The following is a 24,056-nucleotide window of genomic DNA, read 5'->3' as shown; positions in this document are numbered from 1 at the left end:
TAATATGAAAATGCGGTTGCGGATATCGATGCGGATCTCTTGTTGTTTAAAAACGCGGATGTGGATAATAACATGCAGCATAGCCCTTCACCTCACCGCCCAGTCCTCTTTCTCAGGTGTTCGCTGTAACGAGGTCACCAACGCCGCAACCAAGATGGGCCCTCAGAAGTAAACAAACACAAGGTTGAGCACGTGACAGTGGCGTCGCGGCTCACTGAACTACAACAGCGTTCAAAACGGTATGTAAGGAAAGTTGCTGTTACTTCATAAGCTTAATTTCTGCTGTGATTGCATGTTTTAGAGGTACAGCAGCCGGGACTGGTGTATTCGTCTCCCATTTCATGTAATTAATAAGCCCTCAACTGTTAACATCTGCAGCTGCTGGAACTGGTGTAATCGTCTCCCTTTTCATGTAATTAATAAGCCCTCATCCATCAACATCTACAGCGTCCATTTAACTGATATCGTCATGATGATCTTTACAGCTCACAAGGGGAGGATCATCTCCCATCTCACTTAGTTCATTACCACACACATGACACATTTGGAAGTGGTATCACTAATAATTACGGTAAATCTCACCAATAGCAGCTCTATATATATTCTATTGCCGCTCTTCACAACAAACAAGTCTGGGGAGTCAGGGAATATTCGCCCCCTGCCCCCATTACCCCTTGCTACACTATCCTACCATTTTGAGGTCACTAATCTTGTTAATTTGAGAGATCTCCATGCTCCACACCCTCCGCTATGCTATGTAAAATTACAATATGTATGATAAAAAAAAAAGAAGTAATATGTGTAAAGAAAAGAAAAAAAATACTTATTTTGAAAAATTTGCCAAAAATTTTATAATGCCTGAAGGAAAAATGTATGACCACTGAGTTATTTAGTATATGTCAGAGAATCAAATGTTTAAAGAAAAAATTGTAATGAAAAGCATGAAAATTTAGTTCCAATTTTTCCTTATTTGAAAATTCTGACATTTTTTAAAATAAAAATTCATTAAAAATAAGTGTGCAAGCAAACTTAATAAAAATAGAGGGAAATATTACACATGTGGCCACCTGATGTCTGTGAAAGTCAGATTGTATCAGAATTGTTTGTGGAGGATTCTGACCTCCTTAAGGACACATACCTTACCTAAACAGGGCAGGGGACAAATCACGTCACTGCAACATAACCATGCATGACTCCAAGACAAAAAACCCCCACACACATGTTGGACAGAGAGTATTCATCACCATATGTGCATAATTTAGCTGCCCCATGAGTAGCTGCTAATGTTAAGATTATCCATAATTATATCCCTAAGTCTAATACATACTGTCATTCAGATTTTTTTTTTCCCCTGCAATATCCAAGAATGAAATCATCTGGTATATTTAAAAGATAATTAATCACAACCTCTCTAATCCACAACCTCTCCTTCCTCTCCAGACTTGTGGTTCAGTTTAAACTTCTCTCTTGCTGATGTGATTCCTCTCTACCTCCACTTTCTTGCATCCTCACTAGGGCAGTCATCCTCAACCCTTTTTCCAAATCTTGCTCCAAATTCCTATCCTGATCCTAACCTTCATACTGATCCTGCCCTAACTTCTTGAATCCCATGCACAGAGTGAAACATTAGTTATTATCCTGTGTACTTACTTTACTTATTAATTTGGGTATTTTATTTTTTTGTCAGGGGAGCTTTTTGTATCATCAGAGGACCAGTGTACTTATGTGACATGAGGAACAGAGAGTTTGTTGAACAGGAGAGACACGCAGGACACTGATGTAAAGCCCTTATTGGGAAGGAATCATAAGTCACCAATAACATCAAGACCATGGCAGTGGGCAGCACTCCTAAAAGTAGCAAGAAGGGCTCCACTGCTCCTAAAATTTCTGCAAAAGTGACATTCCTACCGTATGAATCTCTTCAAGGTCAGTAGTAGAGATGTATTGAACGTCTGCATCCGCATCCTCAGAACATATGTATAGATTTAAAAACCACATCAGTATCAACAGTTCTGATAAATGAAACAGTTGCATCCACATCCACATTTGTGATGAAATAAATATCCACACTGAATTTCTAAGTTGAAAAAATTTATTAATACCATTGATAATAGTAATGTATTTATCACTAGATACATATCTAGTATTAGATTTTAGATTGCAGTGATTCAAGCTAAAGTATTGCAGTATATACTAAGTTGAGATTCCTAGTCAGGACATTACATTTCACCACATTGTGGGCATAAATACAGAAGAGTAGGTTCCCAGTCCCCTCGCCTCATCCCTTTCAGTTGCTGTTTGTGATACACAAGTACTATAGTGACATAATTCTTTCAGCCTAGCCACAAATTTGTTGCCAGGCTGTGCACATTACCACGGGAGGTGATGCAGCATAGTAAATAAACAATATCCCTTCTCATATAAAGCAGAGGAAATAAATATCTGTGCATATCTAACGATCCATATACATGTAAATAGTATAATGGATATTCTTTCATATAAAACAAAGTAAATAGATGTAATGATATAATATCTCCTCTCTCGCTTTTTTTTTTCTCTGGTACTGCTATGTGTGTGTGTGTGTGTGTGTGTGTGTGTGTGTGTGTGTGTGTGTGTGTGTGTGTGTGTGTGAGTATACAAGCATAGCTTCACTTACCATTTCAGGCAAGACAAGAGAGAAGCTGAGCACTGTTCACTCCCTGGTGGTGGCCATGCAGCCTGTGGTGGCCACTAAGAGAGGCTTCAGTGGACCATACGTTTCCCTCACAGCCAAGGGAGGAGTCTTGCCTGCCATGCTGGTCCTGGATAAACATGTGAAGGAAAATGTCGCTGTAGTATTCAGAGGCAGGTGGATTACAAAGTTACATAGTTTATTGTGGGAAATTATTCCTTCCTCTCTTGTTGATGTTCTTTCATATCAGGTGTTTTGTCTCACATCTTCTGATGTGATAAAAAAAAAAAAAAAAGTAAATTAAAAAAATAAATAAGAAATGAAAAATAAAGGAAAAATGAAAGAAAAAAAAGAAAGATATTTAGAGAGTAACAGTGTGTTCATTAAACCTTTCACTGCTGCTGACTTATTATGTCATTTGAGTAACCAGATGATTTTACTGAGGGAAAAAAGTGCATCACCCAAAAAACTTTAAACTATTCATTTTGATTCCAATATTACTTTTCAAACTCATATCTAAGCTTACGTCAGACTGTTTTATCAAGCTTGAAAAACTGTTGTAGTCAAATCACTGATTGGTTGACAAAGGTAATGTTTGTGTTTGTTTGTCTGTTCCTGCAGGTGCTTACTTGTGTGATGAGTTGAGTGAAGGCGAGGACATCACCATAAACCCGGGGTGCCCATCGTTGCTTGCCAGGGAAGTGACGTTTGGCATTCTTTCTCCGGCGGGTGTGGAAGGAACACCGGGGCTCACACAGTACCTGAAGGATCAGCTTGTGCATAGTGGACTGGTCATCACCACTGGAATGAAGGCTGTGCTACAATACTTAAGTCAAGAAGTAACATTGAAGGTTGACAGTGTAAAGATGTTTGGCCTTGAAGCTGAGGCACCATTCACTTGTATTCCTCAAACGTGTGTGTGTGTGCAGGTGGCAGAAGTGAGTGCCAGGGTGATGCTGCCAGAGGTGACCTTTGAAGATATTGGTGGCTATGAAGCTGAGCTGGAAAGCATGCATCAGCAGATTGACTCTTTGTTTTCCTGTGAGGGTTCCAAAAGAAATACTATCAAAGGGATATTGATAAGTGGACCATCAGGCTGTGGAAAAACCCTCATTGGTAAAGCACTGAAAGCTAAATATGGCAGAAAATTTTTACACGTTCCCCTAGAGGAAGTGAAGAGCAAGTACCTGGGGGAGACGGAACAGAACCTGAGTCAATACTTCACAGAGGCAGCAAAGAGGTGAAGTGTGTGTGTGTGTGTGTGTGTGTGTGTGTGTGTGTGTGTGTGTGTGTGTGTGTGTGTGTGTGTGTGTGTGTGTGTGTGTCTGGAAGGGTTTGGAGATTAGAAAACACAGGATGAAGCAGAAAAATTTTATTTCTTGATTTTCCTTTATCCTGTTTTTTCTAATGATATAATTCCAATATGTCTTCCTTATACAGAATACCTGTGTAATTTCAGCTACTGCAATTTGGTAATGAAAATAAGTAGCTTTTCTTATGTATTCATGAATGATATGTTAAGAAAATAAAAGGTATACTAATAAAAATAACTCAAAATTGTAATGCATATCATATGTTAATAAAAATAATCAGAATTTCTGATACACTTTTCAGTAACATGTTAATGAAAAATACAGTTATAGAATTTCTTTTGCACATCACCTGAAGACATTTACCCTTGTTTCCTGCCTCAGGTCTCCATGCCTCCTCTTCCTGGATGACCTGGACCTCCTGTGCGGGTCTCGGGACAGGGGGGCCAGTGCTGGGGTGGTGACTGCCCTGCTGCACCTCCTGGATGGTGTGACAGGCAGTGCTGATGGTAAGCAAGTCCTCAACCTGAGATTTTATGATAGTAGGACAGTAATTCCTTCACCTAACTCACCATACACCATACACTTGAGGTTCTCTGATATTGATTCTTGTACCAGACACACCAAACATCTGATACTTTATGATAGTAACCTCCATCAGGGCCACCACACATTTCCTGATGTCGTTTAACATTCCCTGAGTTTTCCTTGTGTGTAAACAATGCTCTTTTTTGTTAAATGACTTTTCTGTCTCATTTTTTTGTTGCTTTAGGCAGAAGCCTAAAGTCATGCATTAGGACCAGGACATTCAGCTGTAGCATGTTGTTCTAGTAATGTGGCAGTGAACTTTATTTCTTGCAGAAGTCCTATGAAAACCACAGCAAAATGGATTTTGATCCAATCCAATGTAGTTTCAAGGGATTGTTTTAACTAAGGTGGTGGATTTCATTAACCTAACTCTCTATCTTTACCTTTGGTACATATTGGTGATGGTGATGATGTCTACAGGGGTGATGGTGATAGCCACAGCTACACAACCCCAGGCCATGGATGCTGCTCTGCGTCGCCCCGGCCGGCTCTCCCACGACGTGTGCTTGGGAGCGCCACCACCCACAGCCCGGCGGGACATCCTGCAGCGCCTCCTCCAAGGGTTTGCTCACATATTCACTTACATTTTTTACTGTTGTATTTTTTTGCTCATGAGTCATGTCACTGCAGTTTTATGAAAGTTATGGTGGTTTGTGAGCTATCTTGTGTAGGAGTATTTTCACCGTAATGTTCTATATTATGGATTATGTGGAAGTCAGTCACTCCAGCCTTAAAATCAGGTTAAATCAGTTATTGTTATGGTTTACATTATGATAGATTAGATTACTTTACCTGATCCCCATAAAGTGAGGGCAGGAATACTTTCTGCTCTCTATCAGGAGCCAAGAGGGTGGTGTGTCTTGGCTACTGCTTTTATTTGAGGGAGACATCCTTGGTACGTGTATATGTGTATGTATGTAAGTTATCCATACCCATAAGAAAAATAGCTAGTGTGGCTAATTTTCTCATGGTCCTCTGTCACTTGTAAATTAATACATTACCAATACATAAAGTGGGCATTAGTATTTTAAAATCTCACTGATATTCAAGGTTAACACTAGGAAAATATCAAGAAAACATTTTACACGGTAAACTGACAAACAAGAATACTCATAGTTTACCAAATCCTCAGGGTTCCCAGCAATGTCAGTGATGCTGAGCTGTCATCCCTCGCTGACATCACACATGGCTACCTTGGGGGTGACCTGCGTGGTGTTGTGGTGGCGGCAGTGACAGAGGCAGGCAGCACACCACTCACCCGGCACCACCTGGAGGAGGCGGTGGCACACACCCGGCCTGCCCTTGTCAAGGATTCTGTGTCGTCAGCTTCTGGTGTAAGAAAACTTGGTTATGTGTTTTTTATGTTTTCAGTCTTCCAGCTATTGAATATTTGTATACTTACGTCTTTTTATGTTTCTGTTCAGTCTTTCTCTCTTTCCCTAGAGTGAGGAATTGGCACTATGTATGAGTCTCCTCCAGTTGTTGCTGTCCCCTGCATCCTCCTGTGCGACTCCTATCCTTGCAGTACTATCACAATTCCATTCCTCCATTTTACTTTCTGCCTTCCTCTCTTCATTGCCTCCAACCAGTGAATGTTTGTCCACTTGTATGGCTTTTATGTTTCTCTTCAGCGCTCAGGTCACTATTTAAATGGAATCTGATAATACAGATCTTTTGGTTATCCCACGGTGTTGTATAAATGACTTCATTAGGTAATACATATCTTTTAGTGATCTCAGGTCATTGTATAGATTTGTTAGATAATACATGGCTTTTGGTGGACTCATATCATTGTATAAGTGGAGCCATTAGATAATATATATATTCAAAGAGTGTTTATGTTAGTTTTTACTGACTTTCTTATACGTGTAGCCAGAGTTAGTACACTACGTGAAATGGTTGTCTGGGAGGCTCTGAAGGTTCATTGTTTTCACCTCTTATGATGATCAGGAGTTTATTAAATGTGATGTTTGTTTGATAAACTTAAAGCATTTGTTATATCTGATGTTCACCATATCAATGGTTTACCTTGTTTCAGATCAAGCTGTCCAACATCTCTGGGTACGGCAGGCTGAAGGCCAAGCTGCACGAGGCAGTGAGTCTGACATTGCAGCATGGTCCAGTCTTCAGGAGGTGTGGGTTTTCTCCCCCCTCAAGGTTCCTGCTCTTTGGGCCACCAGGGTGTGGCAAATCCACCCTCATCTCTGCTCTTGCCACTGAGTTTCACCTGAACATCATTCCTGTCAAGAGATCCACAGTGCTGGGGAAATATTTTGGAGAGTCTGAACAAAACCTTGCTAAGATATTTCAACAGGTAATTTCATAATGAACTAAGTGACTATAATTTCAGTGTAAATTTCCCAGTAAAAAAATGTACTGTACTTGTTTTTATAATAACATGTCCCTAATGATTTGAAGCAATGACCTTCATGTTTATGTACCTTAGCTAAGTGACTACAATTTCAAGGTAATCCCCAGTCAATAAAATAGACCTACACATTGTACTGGTATTTTGTATAGTGACAAGTCTCTAATGATTTAATTAAGTTCTATGTTTACATACCTTATAATTGCTGGTCTCCAATGGCAAGTGATAACTCTCCTCACAAACAGGCCAGTGACTCGTCTCCTTGCATCATCCACTTTGAGAACTTTGAGGGTCTGGCCGGGTCAAGGAGAAGCAGAGAGGGAGGTGGAGATGCTGAGAGTCGCGTGATCAACCACCTCAAAGTTCAGCTGGACGGCATCGTGCAGAATGAAGGGGTGCTTGTGTTTGCCGAGACCAACCGTCCTGATCTCCTGAATAAGGTCTCCTGTTGTTCTTTTTGTCATGATGTGCACGTAGATAAAAGGTTAAGGATAACAATGTCACTGAATGATATATTTGTTAAAACCAATTGCTCAGTATTTTGAATCCCTTTTTCCTCTCATCATTAATCATGTGATCATGGATGAGTTTTCTTTCATAGAGCAGAATCTTTGTTAATCATGAAAATGTACTTGAAAACTATAATAACCTCCTCTCGAGGCTGTTTAAAATAGTTAAGATAAAGACGCCAAAAAGCTTCAGTACATGGTAACAACCTCTCATGGCCCGTTTATCTGCCTTCATTTACATTTAGTGTTTTCGTGGTACACTAAAGAGAACATGTGCTTCTCTGACTTGCAAGTTAAAAAAATCAGGTGTTGATATATGGTCCATACTGAATGCATTTCTCAAACATCTACAGGATCAGTGTGGTTAGTGACACTTGGGAATGCAGTGTTTCTCATAGTAAGGCACATGCACACCAAAAATTATGCGGCTATTAGTGTGATAAAATAGCACGTCTTGATAGGTGATTCATACTAACCGCATTTCTATCACCTCCCAGTTGTTAGTGTGGCAAAATATGTCTTGATAGGCAATTCATACTAACTGCATTCCTCTCACTTCCCAGTTGTTATTGAGGTGAAATACTGTCTTGGTAGGAGCTTCATATTGACTGTGTGTTCTCTCTTCAAGGATGTAATTCGTCCCGGCCGCTTCCATGAGTATCACCTGGTGGACCTGCCGTCAGAGGAGGACAGACGGTGTATCCTGGGGGACAACCTGCCGTCTGCTGCCACAGAGGATGTGATGGTGGACTCGCTCGTCACTCAGCTGGAGCGCCTGACGGTTGCCGAGGTGAATGGTTAAGTGTTGTGTTGATGTTAGTGGTAAAGACTGTTCTCTTGTCATTTTACTGCAATGCTTAGTGTGTTTCCTTCCCAGCAATTTTCTAAGCATTTTCTTGTATTTTTTTTCAGTCTATTTATCTATATCTGATGTTTCAAAGAAGATATAGATAGATAGTTACAGATGTTAAAAACTAATACATTTTTATTTTAAAGCCTGATACTTCATCCAAATACCAGTCTTTAAAAGAAAACATTCTTAGAGTTTGGTTTTCCTCCAAGCTTTATGAGTATAATAGTAATGATAATAATAAAAATATTATTATTATCATTATCATTAACATATTTTGGTGTCAGTCTTTCAAGATATAAAACTTTTATTATTGTTTATTATAAATTACAAGGTGGACCAAAGTATTTATACAGGAAAACATAATTACACTATTTATGCCATTTCATAAAAAAACAAGACATATGTACACTTTATCACAATTAATTATAATAACATTGGATCTGGCCAAGTGGAATAAAGGAAGGAATTATAATGTGCTAAGATCCACTCAGCAGTCTTCATTGGGATACTTGAGCAACACTTCATGAACTTAACTATAATGTGAAATGAAAGACACTGGTTTAAAAGAAAAGAAAAAAAGGAATTAAAACATTTGTAATTTTGAGGAATATTCTACTTCATACAGGAAAATACATACATGCAATTTCCCAGGGAAGAGATTCATAATATAATGAATATGTATAATTAGTATGAAGATCTCTGCTCCTGCTTATTGGGAGAATATGTTCTTGTTAGTGGCAGTGAGTGTGTGAGTGATTGAGAAAATGAGTCAAAAGTGCCAGACATCAGAAGTCATATGGCACAGTGTTAGATGATGAATATATGGTAAAGTAATGAGAGTGAGGCAGTAATATATGGAAAGGTAATGTGGTAGAAAGAGTAGAAATACTTTGGCTTAGAATACTGTGCTTAAGGAATGTGTTGGATGTGGAGTTGTCAAAGAAAGTACTGTTAAGTAGAAAAGTGTGACAGTTCTTTGTGTCTATGTGTGTGTGTGTGTGTGTGTGTGTGTGTGTGTGTGGTTCAAATATAATATAGTGGAATTATAATTATCACTGAAGTAATGAAACAAAAGTATATCTCCTCTACTAAAGACTATGTTGCATGTAGTATATTGCCTCCTCTTGTAACACCCATTGACCAACTCTGTCTTTTCACGAGGCTAATGTGCTGGCAAAGAAAGAGTTTACCAAGACTGATGATGTAACAAGTAATCTTTGATATTTGTTATGCTGCTGAGTGGATGAATATATAAGACTATTAAAAGTCTTTGGTTGATATTGACTAGCTGACTAAAAAATATGAAACTTCTCATCCTCTCACTTTACAGATCTTCATGAATTACACATAACTATTATATTATCTAGAGTTTTCTTATTTGAAATATGTAACAGAAATTGCTGCCTAACAATTGTACTTTCATCCATAAATATGATAATTTGACAGGGATTTAGATGCCATAACCACCAAAGTAGGCTGTCATTCAGATAATCAGTGTTTGAAAGTATCACCTTAAATCAATACTGTTTTGTTTTCACCTACAGATCCTGCAGGTTTGTGAGGAAGTGAGGGTGGTGAGTGGTGGACCGGGGCAGGACACTCTGCCTTCCCCATCAGCCAGAGGTGTCTTGAACCAATCACTCAGTCAGTCACTTCTGGCCTACACCTCCACCTCCACCACACTGCAGGAGGTGCTTGATGCAGTAATACCAAACACCTCTTTAAAATTGCTTCAGAAGTACAAAAATTTTACCAAGCTGTATTGTTCAGATTCATAGCTTTGTGTTCTCCTATTTATAATAAAAATTTTCTTAAAAATAAACCATGATTTCATAAAAACATAATTTTATGCAATACTACAACTTTTTTGTAGATGACTCTAGATTATCAGAGGTTTACTCTATATCTGTTGAATATGCTATAAATGTATACAAAAACTTTGATACCAAGATACTTAAAAAAAACTATGCACAAACCTTGGTCATTATAAAATTAAACAATGATTTTGTATATATAACATGTGGATAATATCAAAGGCAAAGAGATCCACAAAAATGAGAAAATTCTTGATTACCTATGCCTAATAAACTTGAATTGGAGAGCACCTTGTACAAAACTCAATGTTCCAGAATTTCACATAATCTATATAGTGTAAGATCAAGGCACCACGTTCTTAAACACCACAAGTAAACAAGAACTGACGAGCACCTTCTGTAACACTCAGCCCACCAGATTTTCAAGCAGTAAAGTGTCACATCAAAAGACTGGCTTCTGAATTACACAACTAAGAAGAACTAGAGACCACCCGTAACATTCAACCCACCAGAATTTCATCTCCCTGAATGTCACCTCAAGACTATCAGGCAAAACTAACAAATTCTCGGTACATCAGAAGGTCCCTGTTGTCTGGCGGCTGTGGTCCCCTAACTGCCATCATCACATGCTCCTCATAGATGTTGCGGCAGCGACGCGTCACGGTAGGTGGGTCTGTCTCCACGGAGGAGTCCAGACAGAAGCTGGACCGTTGGATCAGCACAAGAGGAGCTGTGAGGAAAGATGTATTTTTAGTGGAAAAACTGAAACTGCCTTATATTAAGAGCTCCACAAAGACCAAGAAGAACTGGGAATGTGAAATGTGGAGGTAGTTTTCTGATGATGCTTTTTCGTTTACAGTATTTTGAATATATCACTGCTTTGACAAGCTGTACCATGAGATGATGAGTATATTCAGTTGCCAGCAAGTGAGTCTTTCCATATGAAAAAAAAAAAAAAAAGTGAATTGACTTGACACTACCCACCTGTGGCTGCAGCTGTCTTGCTCTCAGGAGCACCTGTCGCACGGTAAATCTGCTCATACCTGGAAATGTATTCAAACCTTCAAGTAACCTCAGCATCATCTTAACATCCCCATTTTACCTTAACACATTTTTTTTACACAATTGTCCTGTCTACCTTTGGAGTATTATGGAAACAAAAATTTATAAAAAGGCATGATGCAGTGGTCAAGAGATAGTGTCACTGGAGATTGAACTCTGGTGTTACAGTTAGTTTTGTTTCACCTCTTGTAGATGATGCTGTCCACTCGTGATGGCTCCTGCAGGTAGTTGCCATAAGTCTCTGTCATGGGAGGGAAGAAGGAGGTGAGGGACAGACTTGGGTTGCTGTCCTCCTCATCCTCACTCATGCTGCTCACCACCGATAGCTCATCCTCATCACTCGCCTCACTCTCAGTGGAGCTGGAATACAGATCATTACCAAGCAACTGACACCTTAACAAACATATGAGTGACTATTTAATGGTTACTAATCACATAAATGGCAGGACAAAGTTTTAAGATGTGAAACAATACTTGATGAAACCCCAGTGATATTTCTAAGCTAATGATGCTGCAATAACAACGGTAAGTGACAAAAAAATCAGTTCTGCTTTAGTGACCAGGAGTATGAAGACCAAAAAAGTTATCTTGAAACCTGATAGTCATCATGATCCTGATTTCTAAGGTGCTATCCTTCCATTTTCCCAGTCAGGGGTTCAATCTCCACCTAGGTGTGGCTTTTCAGGGCTAAAAGATTAATGTCTCCCTCAGATCACTTTCTCAGTTTCCATGAAGTGCCAAAGGATGGACATTAGAGTGTCAAAAGAAAATGCCTGTTATCTGTGGTCACAATCATCTCTATATATTTCCTAGCCATCCTCCTCTAAAGCTACTGGCCTGCTGCAATGTAGATCCCTTTCATGGCCACCCTGTTAGGAATATACAGGAATATACAGCATCTGAGTATTGATTAATGTTGTACCTGTCACTACTTGAGGCACATCTTGTACATATGAAAGAGAATGCAAGAGTGGAATTTATTGCAACATTTGGTAACTGACTGAATGCAACTGGAGAGTGCTGGTGCCACACCTTGTCCCACTGGAGGCTGTGGAAGAGGTGGAGGCCTGGCCAGTCATGCCGGGGTTCTTGATGGCTGGTGAGGTGCTCTGGCTGCGGGACAACTCCTCCTGCCTCTTGCCAGGCCGCCGCCTCACACTAAAAGGGCTCTCGTCCGTGGTGAAGTGTGGCATGTAGTCCCTGCAGGAAGATTTCAGTATCAGGGAAAGTCATACATTCTTAAAGGTTAAGTTAGCTTTATTTTTTTATGTCCTGTCTTTCCATATATATGTCAGATGGCAATAAAGTGCCCTGCATGTGTCTGGTGGCAGCTATGGAAGAGTCTGAATGCAGTATGATCTGAGAATTAATGATAAGTTTAAAAAAAATTACATATTACCCTTAGCACACATCCTATTTTTTATTCTGAGGAAACATCCAACAACTGAACAGAAAAATTCATGCAAAAGGCATAAAACCAAAAGAATTTCTGTAAATGTGGAAGGCGTGCAAGTAGTAAAAGAATAGGCACATTAAATCAAATCTTTCCATCTTTTTACCATTCACCAAAGGACAAAGCACAGCCTCCTCACCTGACTGAATGACTCATGAGGTGACTGAACAGCTCAGACAGGATGCAGAACTCATATGGCCGGTGGTGGTCAAGATACAAGTCAACCTGGGAGGAAAGGTAACCTTGTGTTGCAGTGCCACTAACCACACTTCATCTTACACAAAGTACACACATAAATCAATACAGATTATTCCATCCCATTCAAACTCTATAAGAAAAATAAGAATATTAAATCATTACAAATTAATGCAGATAGCTTTTGAAATATGAAATCTGTTACACTCACAAGAAAAGCAAGAGACCCTGAGTACTGGCACACACCCACCTTGGGCTCAAATGGGGTGACGGGCATGAGCAGAGCCACAGTCTTCCTGGTCTCTTCCACAGCCAGCGGCAAGGACTCCATCACCTCGGCGTCCCACCACTGACTTGTGCTGCGGCTACAGAATGTGTTAAAACAGACGTGGTACACTCAAGCTTAGAAATTGATTAACTGGTCACATTCTTTAAAAGTGTATAAATAATTTTCTTGGACTGCAATGTCTTCAAGGTTAGAAATTGGTTAACTGGTCACATTCTTTAAATGTATATATTATTTTCTTGGATTCTAATATCTCTGATCTGCTATTAATCACCTTACAAAAACCTAAGAACTCAGTTTATCACCAGGTCAGAGGACTAAAGCTTGAGGGGAAAATGCAGCACACACTGGAAAAAAGTGCAGAAGAGTACTCAACTTGTGACTGCAATTGTGCTTAAAATGGTGCAATTTATCACATTTATGAAGGCTTAGATGATAATGAAAACATTCTGCCGCACAGGCCAATGTATCACACTCCTCACATCCGATTCCTCTCCCTCATCAACTGACTATGAGATGGGTTAGTTATAGAGTAAATGAATAGTGGATGTAATAAGAGAAGGACTGGAGAAAACCTTCTTACAAGGAATGGTATAAGGAAAAACAGACAGAGGGATACAATGGGTGAAATACCTGGACACCTTGTTATGAGGTACTAAAGACAACAGGAGGGCACAGGATTTATTATGAGAAGCAGAAGATCAATAGAGGTGGCGTTCCATGGTTGCCAACATCAAAGATATGGCACATTGATAAGACAAAATGATGGTAGAGGCACTACCTGTGGCAGGGTCTGATGCCTCTGGTGAGGGAGTGGTGCAGAATGTAATCTGAGGAGAGCTCCCAGATGGGGGTGGTGTTGTTGCGAGGGACATACACACCCAGGAACAGGTTGATTGCATTTTGCTTTTCTGTGTCTGAATGATGGAAAAGTAAACAATGTAGATGTTATTTATATGTGGATGGCAATCTGTTTGTGGTTTGTGTGTGTGTGTGTGTGTGTGTGTGTGTGTGTGTGTGTGTGTGTGTGTGTGTGTGTATTTTCACCTATCACCTTCATCCATAAATTTGTCTAATCTTTTAAAGCTCCCTAATGACTCAGCATGAACAACCTGATTATTGAGTCTATTCCATTCATCTACTACTCTATTTGAGAACCAATTCCTTCCCATCTATTTCAGCAAGGCAGCATACCCGAGAAAGTGTTGCTATAGTATCTGGAGAGTGTCTGCATGATGTCATTGCCCTGGCTGGTCCAAGGGGCAGTGCGGCGGTAAGTCTTGATGCGGTGGACGAGCTGGGACCCGCCATACTGCAGGGCCAGCGTGTCCCCGTGATCCTCATACATCTCCTCCAGCATCCTCACACAGTCACTGTCAAACTCCAGGGATGGTTTCTCCAGCACACCCATGGCATACAACTGCAGGGAACATCTGGGTCACTCAGGGAACATGATTGGGAATATGAGGGAATATAAGGGAATATCTAATAGCAGTACACCTTTAGGTTATAGCTAGCCTGATTGATTTAGGTACACTACTCTACACTAACTAAAGAATTGAATAAAAACTACATTATTAAGAAAGAGAAATAAAAATTAATAAAAGCAACATGGCATATAGAGCTGCAAATATAGTACATGAAAATATACTAAATACTCAGTGATTCTCCATATCAAAGACATAAAATTGCCATGGAGTAAATCAACAATATTTTTTTTCAGTCTGTTGTGCTAATTAACCAAATTGACATAAGATGGAGATCAATTGTTTTCGTAGCACTGCATCTGTCTGAATCTGTGTTCATGGCACTGTATCTGTCTGAGTCTGTGTTCATGTCTGCCTACTTCCACAAACCTGAAAGGCAAGGGCACACTTCCCGAGTGAGAACTGTGCGGTGTTGGTACGGTCGAGGCAGTCCACACAGTTGACCCGCACCACACCAGTCTGAAGCCTTCCTTGCCTCTCATCCAGACTGATACTCCTGCAACAATTACTTAATACTGACTGCTGGAAAACAATATCAGGTATGTGAGAAAAGAAAGGAATGTAGAAAAAGAGAAAGTGGAAACAGGAGCTTCATTAATAGTGAATAAATTTGAAAGCTATGAAATGCATAAGAGAATAGGAAAGGAGAAAAGACATGTGAAAACAAAAGGATAGTGGCATAAAAGTCTTAATATGATGTAAAATTGATAAGAAAGAGGCTGAAGAACAAGGAAATATACAAAACATAAGAATAATGTCAATCCTTAATTTCTTGCCTTTGTTAGTAAACTTTGTAAAATTAATATGAACAAATCACAAGCTGGAGGATAAGAAAAGTCATACAAAACAGAAAAAATAACAGTATTTAACTCTCTGAAGAGAAAAATCACCATAAAACAAAATGATACTATAAATGAACTATTAATTTCAAGGTGCCAGAAATACTATTCTGCAAAATAGTACTAAAGAGTGATTGAGTGAATGAATACCTAATTTTATGACAACACAAATACACAATGAAATTGAACAATAACTGAATAAATAGTAACTTTTGAAGCACCACAAATACAAAATGGAAATGAAGAATAATTGAATGAATGAAAAGGTAATTTTAGGGCACCAGAACTACAAATGGAACTGAAGAGTAACTGAATGAACAAATGACAAATTTTAAGGCACCACAAGAACATAATGGAATTGAAGAGCAACTGAATGAATGAATGATAAATTTTAAGGAATTGCAGTAAAAAAACAAAAATACTTAATGTCCAGAATGTTTACCTGTGTGTCTTGAAGAGTAACTGAATGAACAAATGACAGATTTTAAGGCATCACATATAGAGAATAAAAGCAAAGAGCAGCTGAATGAATGAACATCAAATTTTAATCACAAATACGACAAAAAAAAATGAAGAGAAACCAAGTGAACAAATAACAAATCTTAAGGTCTCACAGGAACAAACCAGAATTACCTCTTACTTCTAGTGCTGGGAGGGCTTACCTGCGGGACCCATACTCTGGCTCGCCCTGGGTGCTGGTGCGCTCCATGTGGCAGTAGTGGGGGTTGGGGTTGAGGTGGTGGCAGTAGTAAGGCGCCTGGCTCTGGAATATTCCTGTCTTCTTCACAGCTCGGTATGCAATTTCTGACAGGCGGCTCATCACGTTTTCATCCTTCCTGGTGATGGGAACTGCTTGATTAATAATAATAATGACAATGAGAAAATAATGAGAAGAAGAAGAAGAAAAAAAAAACAACAATAATAATAATAATAAGAAGAAGAAGAAGATCACTGCATACAAAACTCTGTCACACTCACTGCTTATTGATGCGTGCCATGTCCACAGCGACGTACTGGATGCGGTGGTGTGGTGGCAGGAAGATGTTGAGCTGGTTGATGAGACTGCAGTACTCCGTGTTGAGGATGGATTCGTGCGGCCGTCCCTCGCGCCGCTTCACCAGGTTCAGGATGATGATTGGTGAGCCAAAGCGACGCAGCAGCTCATTGAAGTGCTTCCCTAAATAGGATGAAGGATATTTGGATGATCCTTCTCGCTTTCTCTTTTAGGAAGTAGCACCGCAGTCGGTTTTTGCTTTTTTTTTTGTTGTTGTTTTTGTTTTTATTCCTTCTTATTGTTCAAGGCTAATGTCCCTCTTACATAAAAAAATGGCAATGTGAATCAAAATGCTAATAAAACTCAAATCGCTCCTGGTGTGCCTGTTAAAGAGAGGGAAAATAACTAACAAGGAGCATACATCATACATAAGAACTGAAGGCATGAGGAAGGGTGAAGAAGACTTATCTGGATTAAAACTTGAATAAAAGAAAAAAAGTAAGAAATGGTATGCATCTCACACCCACCAAGACATACAGAAACATACACTACACTCACCTGCAGTCTCAGCGTATGGATCCATGACATCAAAGGTTATGGGTGGCTTGGGAACCATCTTGCTGACATCCTGAGACCAGTGGGACGGAATGGAACCACGAATCTATAATTACAAAACATCAAGTGAAAGCCTCCTTAAAGGTTTGAGACTTAAAAAGGAGACTGTAAAACCCAACAGTACTAACATGGAAAGATGAATTAGAGGTAATCATGAAACCTTTCCTTCTTAATTCAAACTCAAAATAAGCTTCCTTCCAATGAGCCTCAGAATAGCAATAAAACTTACATGGAAAGATGAAGTAGTGGGAATCAAGAGAATTATAATTCTTGACCCTTTTACTGCTGTTATCATTCCTTGTTTACATTCACAGCAGTATATAAATTGTTTGCATGGCCACATGAGTGAAAACAGACAGAATAAGGTGTTAATTTCATCCTTTTTCAGTGTATGTCTTTAGTGATTACAGGAACAATTTTCTCACACTCAAAATAACCTTCCTTTTCAAGAGCCTCAAAAAATTAAAATATCTTGTCTCTCAATGCACAAACCCAAAGCCTTTCCTGTCTTGTCTCTCAATACGCACAGCCAACACCCTTTCTCTCTTTCATCTCTCAATGCACAAACCCAACACCTTCTCTCTCTTGTCTTACAATGCACAAATCAAACACCTTTCCTCTTGTCTCTTGATGCACAAACCCAACATCCTTTCTCTCTTCTCTCTTAATGCACAAACCCAACACCATTCCTCTTGTCTCTTAATGCACAAATCCAAAACCATTCATCTCTTGTCTCTCAATACTGACATCCAACACCTTCCCATCACCCAACATGCAAGAGTCTCACACCTGCACAAAGGAGGTGAACCGGCCAGAGTGGAGGGAGGACACGTGGGCGTCATACAGCAGCTGCTCCGTCTCCACCTCATTGGCCACATCACCCTGGTAACACAGGAGGGAAACACATCACCCTAAGAATACAAGAAGATTACTCACAAAGTGCCAACAGAAAATAAACCTTAAGAGTACAAATATGTGGAATGGATTTGAAATATAGAAGGAAATAGATCATGCCTGGAAACAAAGTGGGAAAATGCACCTTAAAAACACAAACATCCTGGAAACAAAGAGGGAATATATGCCTTAAAAAACACAAGTAGATAATCCTGAAAATACAGATGGAAACTATATCACCCTAAGAACACAAACAAATAACCCAAGAAACATGTATTGCGCTGATAAAACAGATAACACTTATTACAACTAAATAAAACTAGTATCCTTAATTCATTGACATGATCTTTATATTATCTACTCGCTATTATTATTAAAATATCTATGCTTCCAGGCAAAATTAGATTATTAGGATTATTGGTATTATTATTATTGCTATCTTTATTACAGTAAGGGGAAGACCTCCTCGCCAGGGCCTCACCTCATGGTTGGCACCACGCTTCAGGAACCTGGTGCCAGCGTAGCGACAGGAACGCCTTGCTATCAGGGTCAGGAAGAAGGACCGCCCGTACACTGAGATGTTGTTCTGTGGCACCAAAAAGAGTGCAACATTATTATTATTATTTTTTTGTTTATCTTTTTTTACATTTATTTATGGTTTTATCTATTTATTCTACTATTTTTTGGTAGTGGTGAATAAATTAAAAGATGTAAACTATCAACATAACTATTACTTTGCTTTTATTTTTATGTGTCAAAACATATGTTGAAAATAAATTAATTAATAACAACCCACATAAAAAATTAAAACTGCTTCCATTTCTTCTGTTATTGCCACTAATTACACTATTATTAGTAGGGCTTACCTTCATTATGACTTGACTATCTTGTTGAAAATGTCAGCATAATATACGGATAAACTTCTACTACTAGCATCACCATTACTGCTGCTACTACCATAAAGAAAGAAAAGACATATTGTCACAGCTTACCTGACTTATGAAGCCATGTGTAATGGGCAGGATCCAGGCAGGGTGCAGGAGGTTCTCAACAGGCTGCAGGAGGTAGGAATTCCACACATATTTACTCTTGGGCTTGTTGCGAATGCCATAATAGACTGTAGGGCGCCGGGGCTGTTCTGTGTTGAGTGGAGGGGAGGGGGTGGTGCCATCAACCTCTGAAGACTCACCATTGGGAGCTGAAGACTCATTACTGTCACAGGATGTCTTGGATTGTGACCTGAAAGCATGTAGCATCCTTGATAAATTTTACTTCCACACATCAAAGCACCACTCAAAACCAAAATAAATTACACTATAACTTCTTAAACATGCAAAACCCTTCTGAAACTAAAAACAAACACATGAAAATGCCACTTGAAACCATAATAAATTAATGACTTATAAGGATAAAGCAAAATACACAAAAGGTCTAAAAGAAAAGCAAATAAAGAAAAGCAAAAGAGTAACAAAGTAAAAAGATGAAAAAAAGTAGGTAGTAAAAGGTTGAAGTCTATCTAAAATCAAAAGCAAATAAAGAAAAGCAAAAGAGTAACAAAGTAAAAAGATGAAAAAAGTAGGTAGTAAAAGGTTGAAGTCTATCTAATATCAATGAACCAATAAGAATATATATGAGCAAAAATGTAAAAAATCTATAATTTAACAGAAACACACTCAGAGGCATCCTAACTGGCTAGCTATGAAAGACAAAAGAACAATCATGCAATTCTATAGCAAAGTCAGTCCATACAATTACTTCCATACAGTTTATGGACATGTAGTTCACTGGATATGATGACACCACTACTCAGAGCACCTGTAAGCAAGCCAACAAACATGCCTGGATTTCCTGGTCCCCTCATCACTGGAGCTCACGGACAGGTTCAGGAAATTTTCAGCCTTCTCCACTGCACTCACTGGAAAGAAACAAAAGCAAATAGTGTTAATGCATAGTACTAAACAATCCCACACATCACAGGATTCCAACACAGTCCTAATCGCAACAACAGGTTCAGAAAATTTTTATCCTTTGCCAGACTCTGGAGAAGCAAGAGCAACTAGAATAAAGTATTAATGTATAGTATTAACCCTTTCACTGTGATATGAAACAATTAACAATACCAGAAGTAATGCATGAAATGCACATGAAATGTTTAAAAGCATCTACAACAAAGTGGCAGATTAAAAATAATAGTTTTTGCAATTTGTATCCAGTTTAAAGATTTGAGGTGGCTGCAGAACAAGTAAAAATGTTTCAGAGTGATTAGTAATTAAAGGAAGGTGTACCAAATAACAGCTAACAGGATTCCACAACAGGATTTCAGCATGTTACTAATCACACCAAGAGGATCTCCAAGGCCCTGGTGAATCTTGGCCTGCCTTGCTTCCCCTGCCATTTCATCTCCACTGCCTCTAAAGGGTCAGTAGGACTCCTTGCTTCCCTCACACTCCCTACCTGCATGTGACTTAGGCGGCTTGGAGGTTGTCAGGATTTCCAGCGGAACATCTCTAGGTGGTGCCATGTTGTACTGCAGGCTGTGGGTCAGGTCGTAGCTGTAGCTGTTTGGGGGCAAAAGTTACAGTGAGTTTGACAGATGCTAATACAAGTACTGAAGATGCGTGAAATTGGGGTATGATAAAGTCTTCTAATTAGCATAAAAAGCTCCTCCTACCGTCACACACACACACACACACACACACACACACACACACACACACACACACACACACTGTAGCCCAAGCTGGAGAATAGACGAAAAAGAGATTATGATTATTTTACACAAATATGTAGCAAAATCACAAAAGTACATAGATTTAGAAGACTTGTGTCAGCAAGGAGTATTAAGAGAATACAGCAAGAAACTTCACAAGAGAAGAGGAGATAAGGATGTACAGAAATACATTTTTTTTAAACAGAACAACTGAAATAAGTGGAGTGGATTACCATTAGAAGTGACATGTGCAAACAATGTACATACATAAATTTAAAGAAGAATATATTAATGTGACATTAAAAAATAGAGCAGTGTGAGCTTGACTCATTCCTATAAAAATACAAACTATAAATATACAGACACATAAACTCACATACACACAAATAACTTTCATGCCTATATATCATGAAATAAAGAAGGTAAGACTGGAAAAAGAACAACTGTATTGATTTCTTTCAAGTTCTTCCTGTCTCTTGTCTCATATGTAAGCTCACCTGAAGTAGAAGTTTGAGGACAGGTCAATGTTCTGGAAGAGGCGGACATACTTGGGCTCGTCATCATGGGGCTTGCGGACAGACTCATGAGGAATGTATATCATTGTGGTATCTTCAACCTGGTGGTGATGCATACTTTGTTAGGAGCACAAAGGATATACGAGTAATGGGACCATATCAAGAATTGCCCACCTTATTACTTTTTGTTCTGGATAAGTTGTGCTGGATGGAATGCAAATTCAACATTTCTAACTTGGGAATAAGGACAAGATTATTTTCTTTTAATCTTTGAAAATTTGTAAATTGCATTTTCATAAATAAAGCTAATAACAATAATAATAATAACATGTTCCTATGTTAATTTTCATACACACAAATGAAAATAAACTAATAATAATGATGATAAGAATAAACTACTACTACTGCTACTACGAATAATAATAGTAATAATTACAATGAGAATGGCAATATCTTTACATATACTTTACTAGATCAACTTTCATACACATAAATGGAAACTCACTGTAGAGTGATTAAAAAGCACACATACAAAATAAAAACTAAAAAGATAAAATAATACCAAACAAAAATGTAAACCAAACATAAAATTCCCCAGTACACACACACACACCATCCATTACCTTGTATATGGTGTGCAGGCCAATCATCGCCACCTTGCGTCGCTTGGTCACTAGGATGATGTAGTGACCTTCCAGGAATCTTACAAACCCCACGATGCCAAATGCTGACACAGTGCGGGACAACCCGGTGGCCTGTCGCTGGCCTGACTGGGACCTGTTGCCTTCATTAATCATCGACAACAACTCCTTGATCTGGCGCTGGCTGTATTCAACCTGTAAGGGCAGTGCAGGGATGGTATTTTGTAAATGTTCTGTTTTCTTGTCATGACTATTGTCAAAGGCCACAGAAAGGATTAGTTGGGTTTTCACAAATATTATTTTTCCCATTTATGATTTTATTTATTTATTTTGTTTTATTTACCATTAAAATCATGAAAGCACTTTTGAAAACCACAATAATTTCAACTAGAACTTGTTAAATATAGTTCAGGTGAGATGCCAAAATGCTGAGAATGCTGGGCTTCATGTGAATTATTTGAAAAGACCTAGAACTCGAGAGATGTGAACAATAAACACAGTAAATACCAGTTCACATTTAGTTCAGTAAGGAGGCTTGGTGTTCATTTCTCACCTTGTCATCTGTAATGCTGAGTTCATATGGTTCTGTGCGATCAATCTTCAAAACCCTGAACTTAGTTTGTGTGTTGTTGGAGCCAATAAGGTACAGCCGCTGAAACCACACAATACAACAAAACTTGTATTATGATACGTAAATATGTTATAGTGATTAGCACTAATATGTAAGGCCATTACTTTCCATCAACATGCCTATAGTTAGTGGATGTAGCCAATAAAATGATATCCAAGTGAGGTGTTACAAACATCTCTATTTGAACCCATTCTGAGTATAGAAACAAGACACACTTACTGCCTTGGTCTCATACAGAGCCATCTTCTGTAGCCCATTTATGATGGGGAAAAACTGAATGTTTGGTGGCTTCTCCATTTTGGTTAAGACAATGAATTCTGAAAGCTGAAAAAAACAGTAATATTTCAGTATGAATAATAATGACTGAGAAACAGGAGAGTTATTCCCTTCATGTATTTGTATACCATTTTGTTATTGGGTGCCACTTGACTACTGCCTCCCTGTTTCATACCAGTGCATAATTTAGCCGATCCATGAGGAGAACAACTGGTAAGATTAACATTAATTGGTTTTATTATAGTTTAAGCCATTACACACTACATGGTAATAATCTACCTCATTTTATTCTTCTCACTATTCACATCATTTCTAATGATTACACTACTTGTCGGAAATTAATAATAATGCCACAATAGGCCTGGGAATGCACAGCGCTCTCAACTTTTTCTAAGTCCACAGGTAAACATAAATGATGTATTGTTGCCTGAACTTCAGTTGTTTAATGCTTTGAATTGTGGGTAGCTGCTGGATAGGATCACTGTGTCTATAATTCCTCGGGCCAATCACGTGCTACCACCACTTAACACCACGAGTTGCACCAATAGGAAGTCTCTATAAGTACCCATAAGCTGCGCGGGCAGGTTAGGTTAGGTTAGGTTTCCCACAGGCCCCCAAGCTTGCTTGAGGGATTGGGGGGCCGTGGGTAGAGATTGGGGACATTGGCTTAAACTATAAATTTACCCATTCATTTATTTCGACCATAACACAATATATACACTAATTTCTTCACAGACGCTTCATTCATACAGGATTCGGTTCCTCTCACTAAACTAATGTCCTCTGTCGGGGCAAGGAAGGGGCAGGGGCAACACATGCACACGGGTAGGCAGATGGGCGAAAGAGAATTATATAGACAATTAGACACACTATTCAGCATTCAACCTTCAGCGCCTTTTACCTCTTGTCTACATACACAATTATATCCTCCTCATCTTACCTTCAAGGAATTTTACTGACAATACAGGATTAGCATGGGGACGAAAAGCAGATAGTATAATGGAGGGTGAAAGCCACTGGTTACGGAGGGCTGACTGCACCACCCGCCGCCTCATCAGCTGTTCCCTTGTTTACTGTTTACAGCTGAGTGCCAAGTCTCGACTGTCACCTTTATTACTCATGTTCCGCTTATATGCCTAAAACACAAACAATATTCTAGTATATCCTTATATTTACTACCATTCTTTCCTTATTCCCCCTTCCCTAATCACCCATACCTGTCCTTTTCTGTTATTCCAGGTGTAATGTTCCCTCTAGAGACTCGTCCCCCGTGACAGAAGTGGGCGGGGCAGGACAGGAAACTCAACCTCCGCCCCGCCCCTATCCACTCCCCCTCTTATCATCC

The 24,056-nt window shown here is 39.1% G+C and overlaps 2 protein-coding genes across 3 annotated transcripts; one reads left to right on the top strand and one right to left on the bottom strand.

The window, feature by feature from the left end:
- Positions 1-83: 83 nt before the first annotated feature.
- Positions 84-10,121, top strand: LOC135115291 (ATPase family gene 2 protein homolog A-like). The gene is made up of 11 exons (XM_064031893.1): positions 84-239; positions 1,688-1,926; positions 2,665-2,844; positions 3,293-3,911; positions 4,366-4,490; positions 4,990-5,131; positions 5,702-5,903; positions 6,608-6,883; positions 7,183-7,377; positions 8,075-8,236; positions 9,844-10,121. Exons 2-11 carry the CDS (start codon positions 1,830-1,832, stop codon positions 10,075-10,077), a joined length of 2,232 nt encoding a protein of 743 aa, XP_063887963.1. The 5' UTR covers positions 84-239; positions 1,688-1,829; the 3' UTR covers positions 10,078-10,121.
- On the bottom strand, positions 8,598-24,034 carry LOC135115290 (polyphosphoinositide phosphatase-like). Of its 2 annotated transcripts, none has more exons than XM_064031892.1 (22): positions 23,929-24,034; positions 22,655-22,759; positions 22,358-22,456; positions 21,787-21,999; positions 21,146-21,264; positions 20,393-20,496; positions 19,778-19,853; positions 18,931-19,177; positions 18,420-18,524; positions 17,834-17,926; positions 16,988-17,090; positions 16,414-16,612; positions 16,098-16,271; positions 14,966-15,092; positions 14,304-14,529; positions 13,891-14,026; positions 13,074-13,188; positions 12,768-12,853; positions 12,208-12,375; positions 11,359-11,535; positions 11,098-11,156; positions 8,598-10,843 (listed from the first exon to the last, which is right to left on the bottom strand). In XM_064031892.1, the coding sequence occupies exons 2-22, from the start codon at positions 22,730-22,732 to the stop codon at positions 10,659-10,661; spliced, it is 2,889 nt and encodes a 962-aa protein (XP_063887962.1). In that variant the 5' UTR covers positions 22,733-22,759; positions 23,929-24,034; the 3' UTR covers positions 8,598-10,658. The 2 variants fall into 2 exon arrangements, with proteins under 2 accessions (XP_063887962.1, XP_063887961.1); XM_064031891.1 differs by lacking the exon at positions 23,929-24,034 and adding an exon at positions 23,652-23,808.
- Positions 24,035-24,056: the final 22 nt, after the last annotated feature.

This window comes from Scylla paramamosain, chromosome 29, assembly GCF_035594125.1.
Source record: "Scylla paramamosain isolate STU-SP2022 chromosome 29, ASM3559412v1, whole genome shotgun sequence".
In the NCBI taxonomy this organism is placed as follows: domain Eukaryota; kingdom Metazoa; phylum Arthropoda; class Malacostraca; order Decapoda; family Portunidae; genus Scylla; species Scylla paramamosain.
The sequence above is the reverse complement of the archived record's forward strand: the minus strand, read 5'-3'. Positions and strand labels throughout refer to the sequence as shown.

Coding starts and splice junctions, on each gene's coding strand:
- LOC135115291 (XM_064031893.1), top strand. CDS start 1,830: ATGGCAGTGGGCAGCACTCCTAAAAGTAGCAAGAAGGGCTCCACTGCT. Junction 1,927..2,664: donor ACCGTATGAATCTCTTCAAG/GTCAGTAGTAGA, acceptor TTACCATTTCAG/GCAAGACAAGAGAGAAGCTG. Junction 3,912..4,365: donor TTCACAGAGGCAGCAAAGAG/GTGAAGTGTGTG, acceptor TTCCTGCCTCAG/GTCTCCATGCCTCCTCTTCC.
- LOC135115290 (XM_064031892.1), bottom strand. CDS start 22,732: ATGGAGAAGCCACCAAACATTCAGTTTTTCCCCATCATAAATGGGCTA. Junction 19,854..20,392: donor GCCGCCTAAGTCACATGCAG/GTAGGGAGTGTG, acceptor GTTTCTTTCCAG/TGAGTGCAGTGGAGAAGGCT. Junction 10,844..11,097: donor CAAGACAGCTGCAGCCACAG/GTGGGTAGTGTC, acceptor CTTTCCTCACAG/CTCCTCTTGTGCTGATCCAA.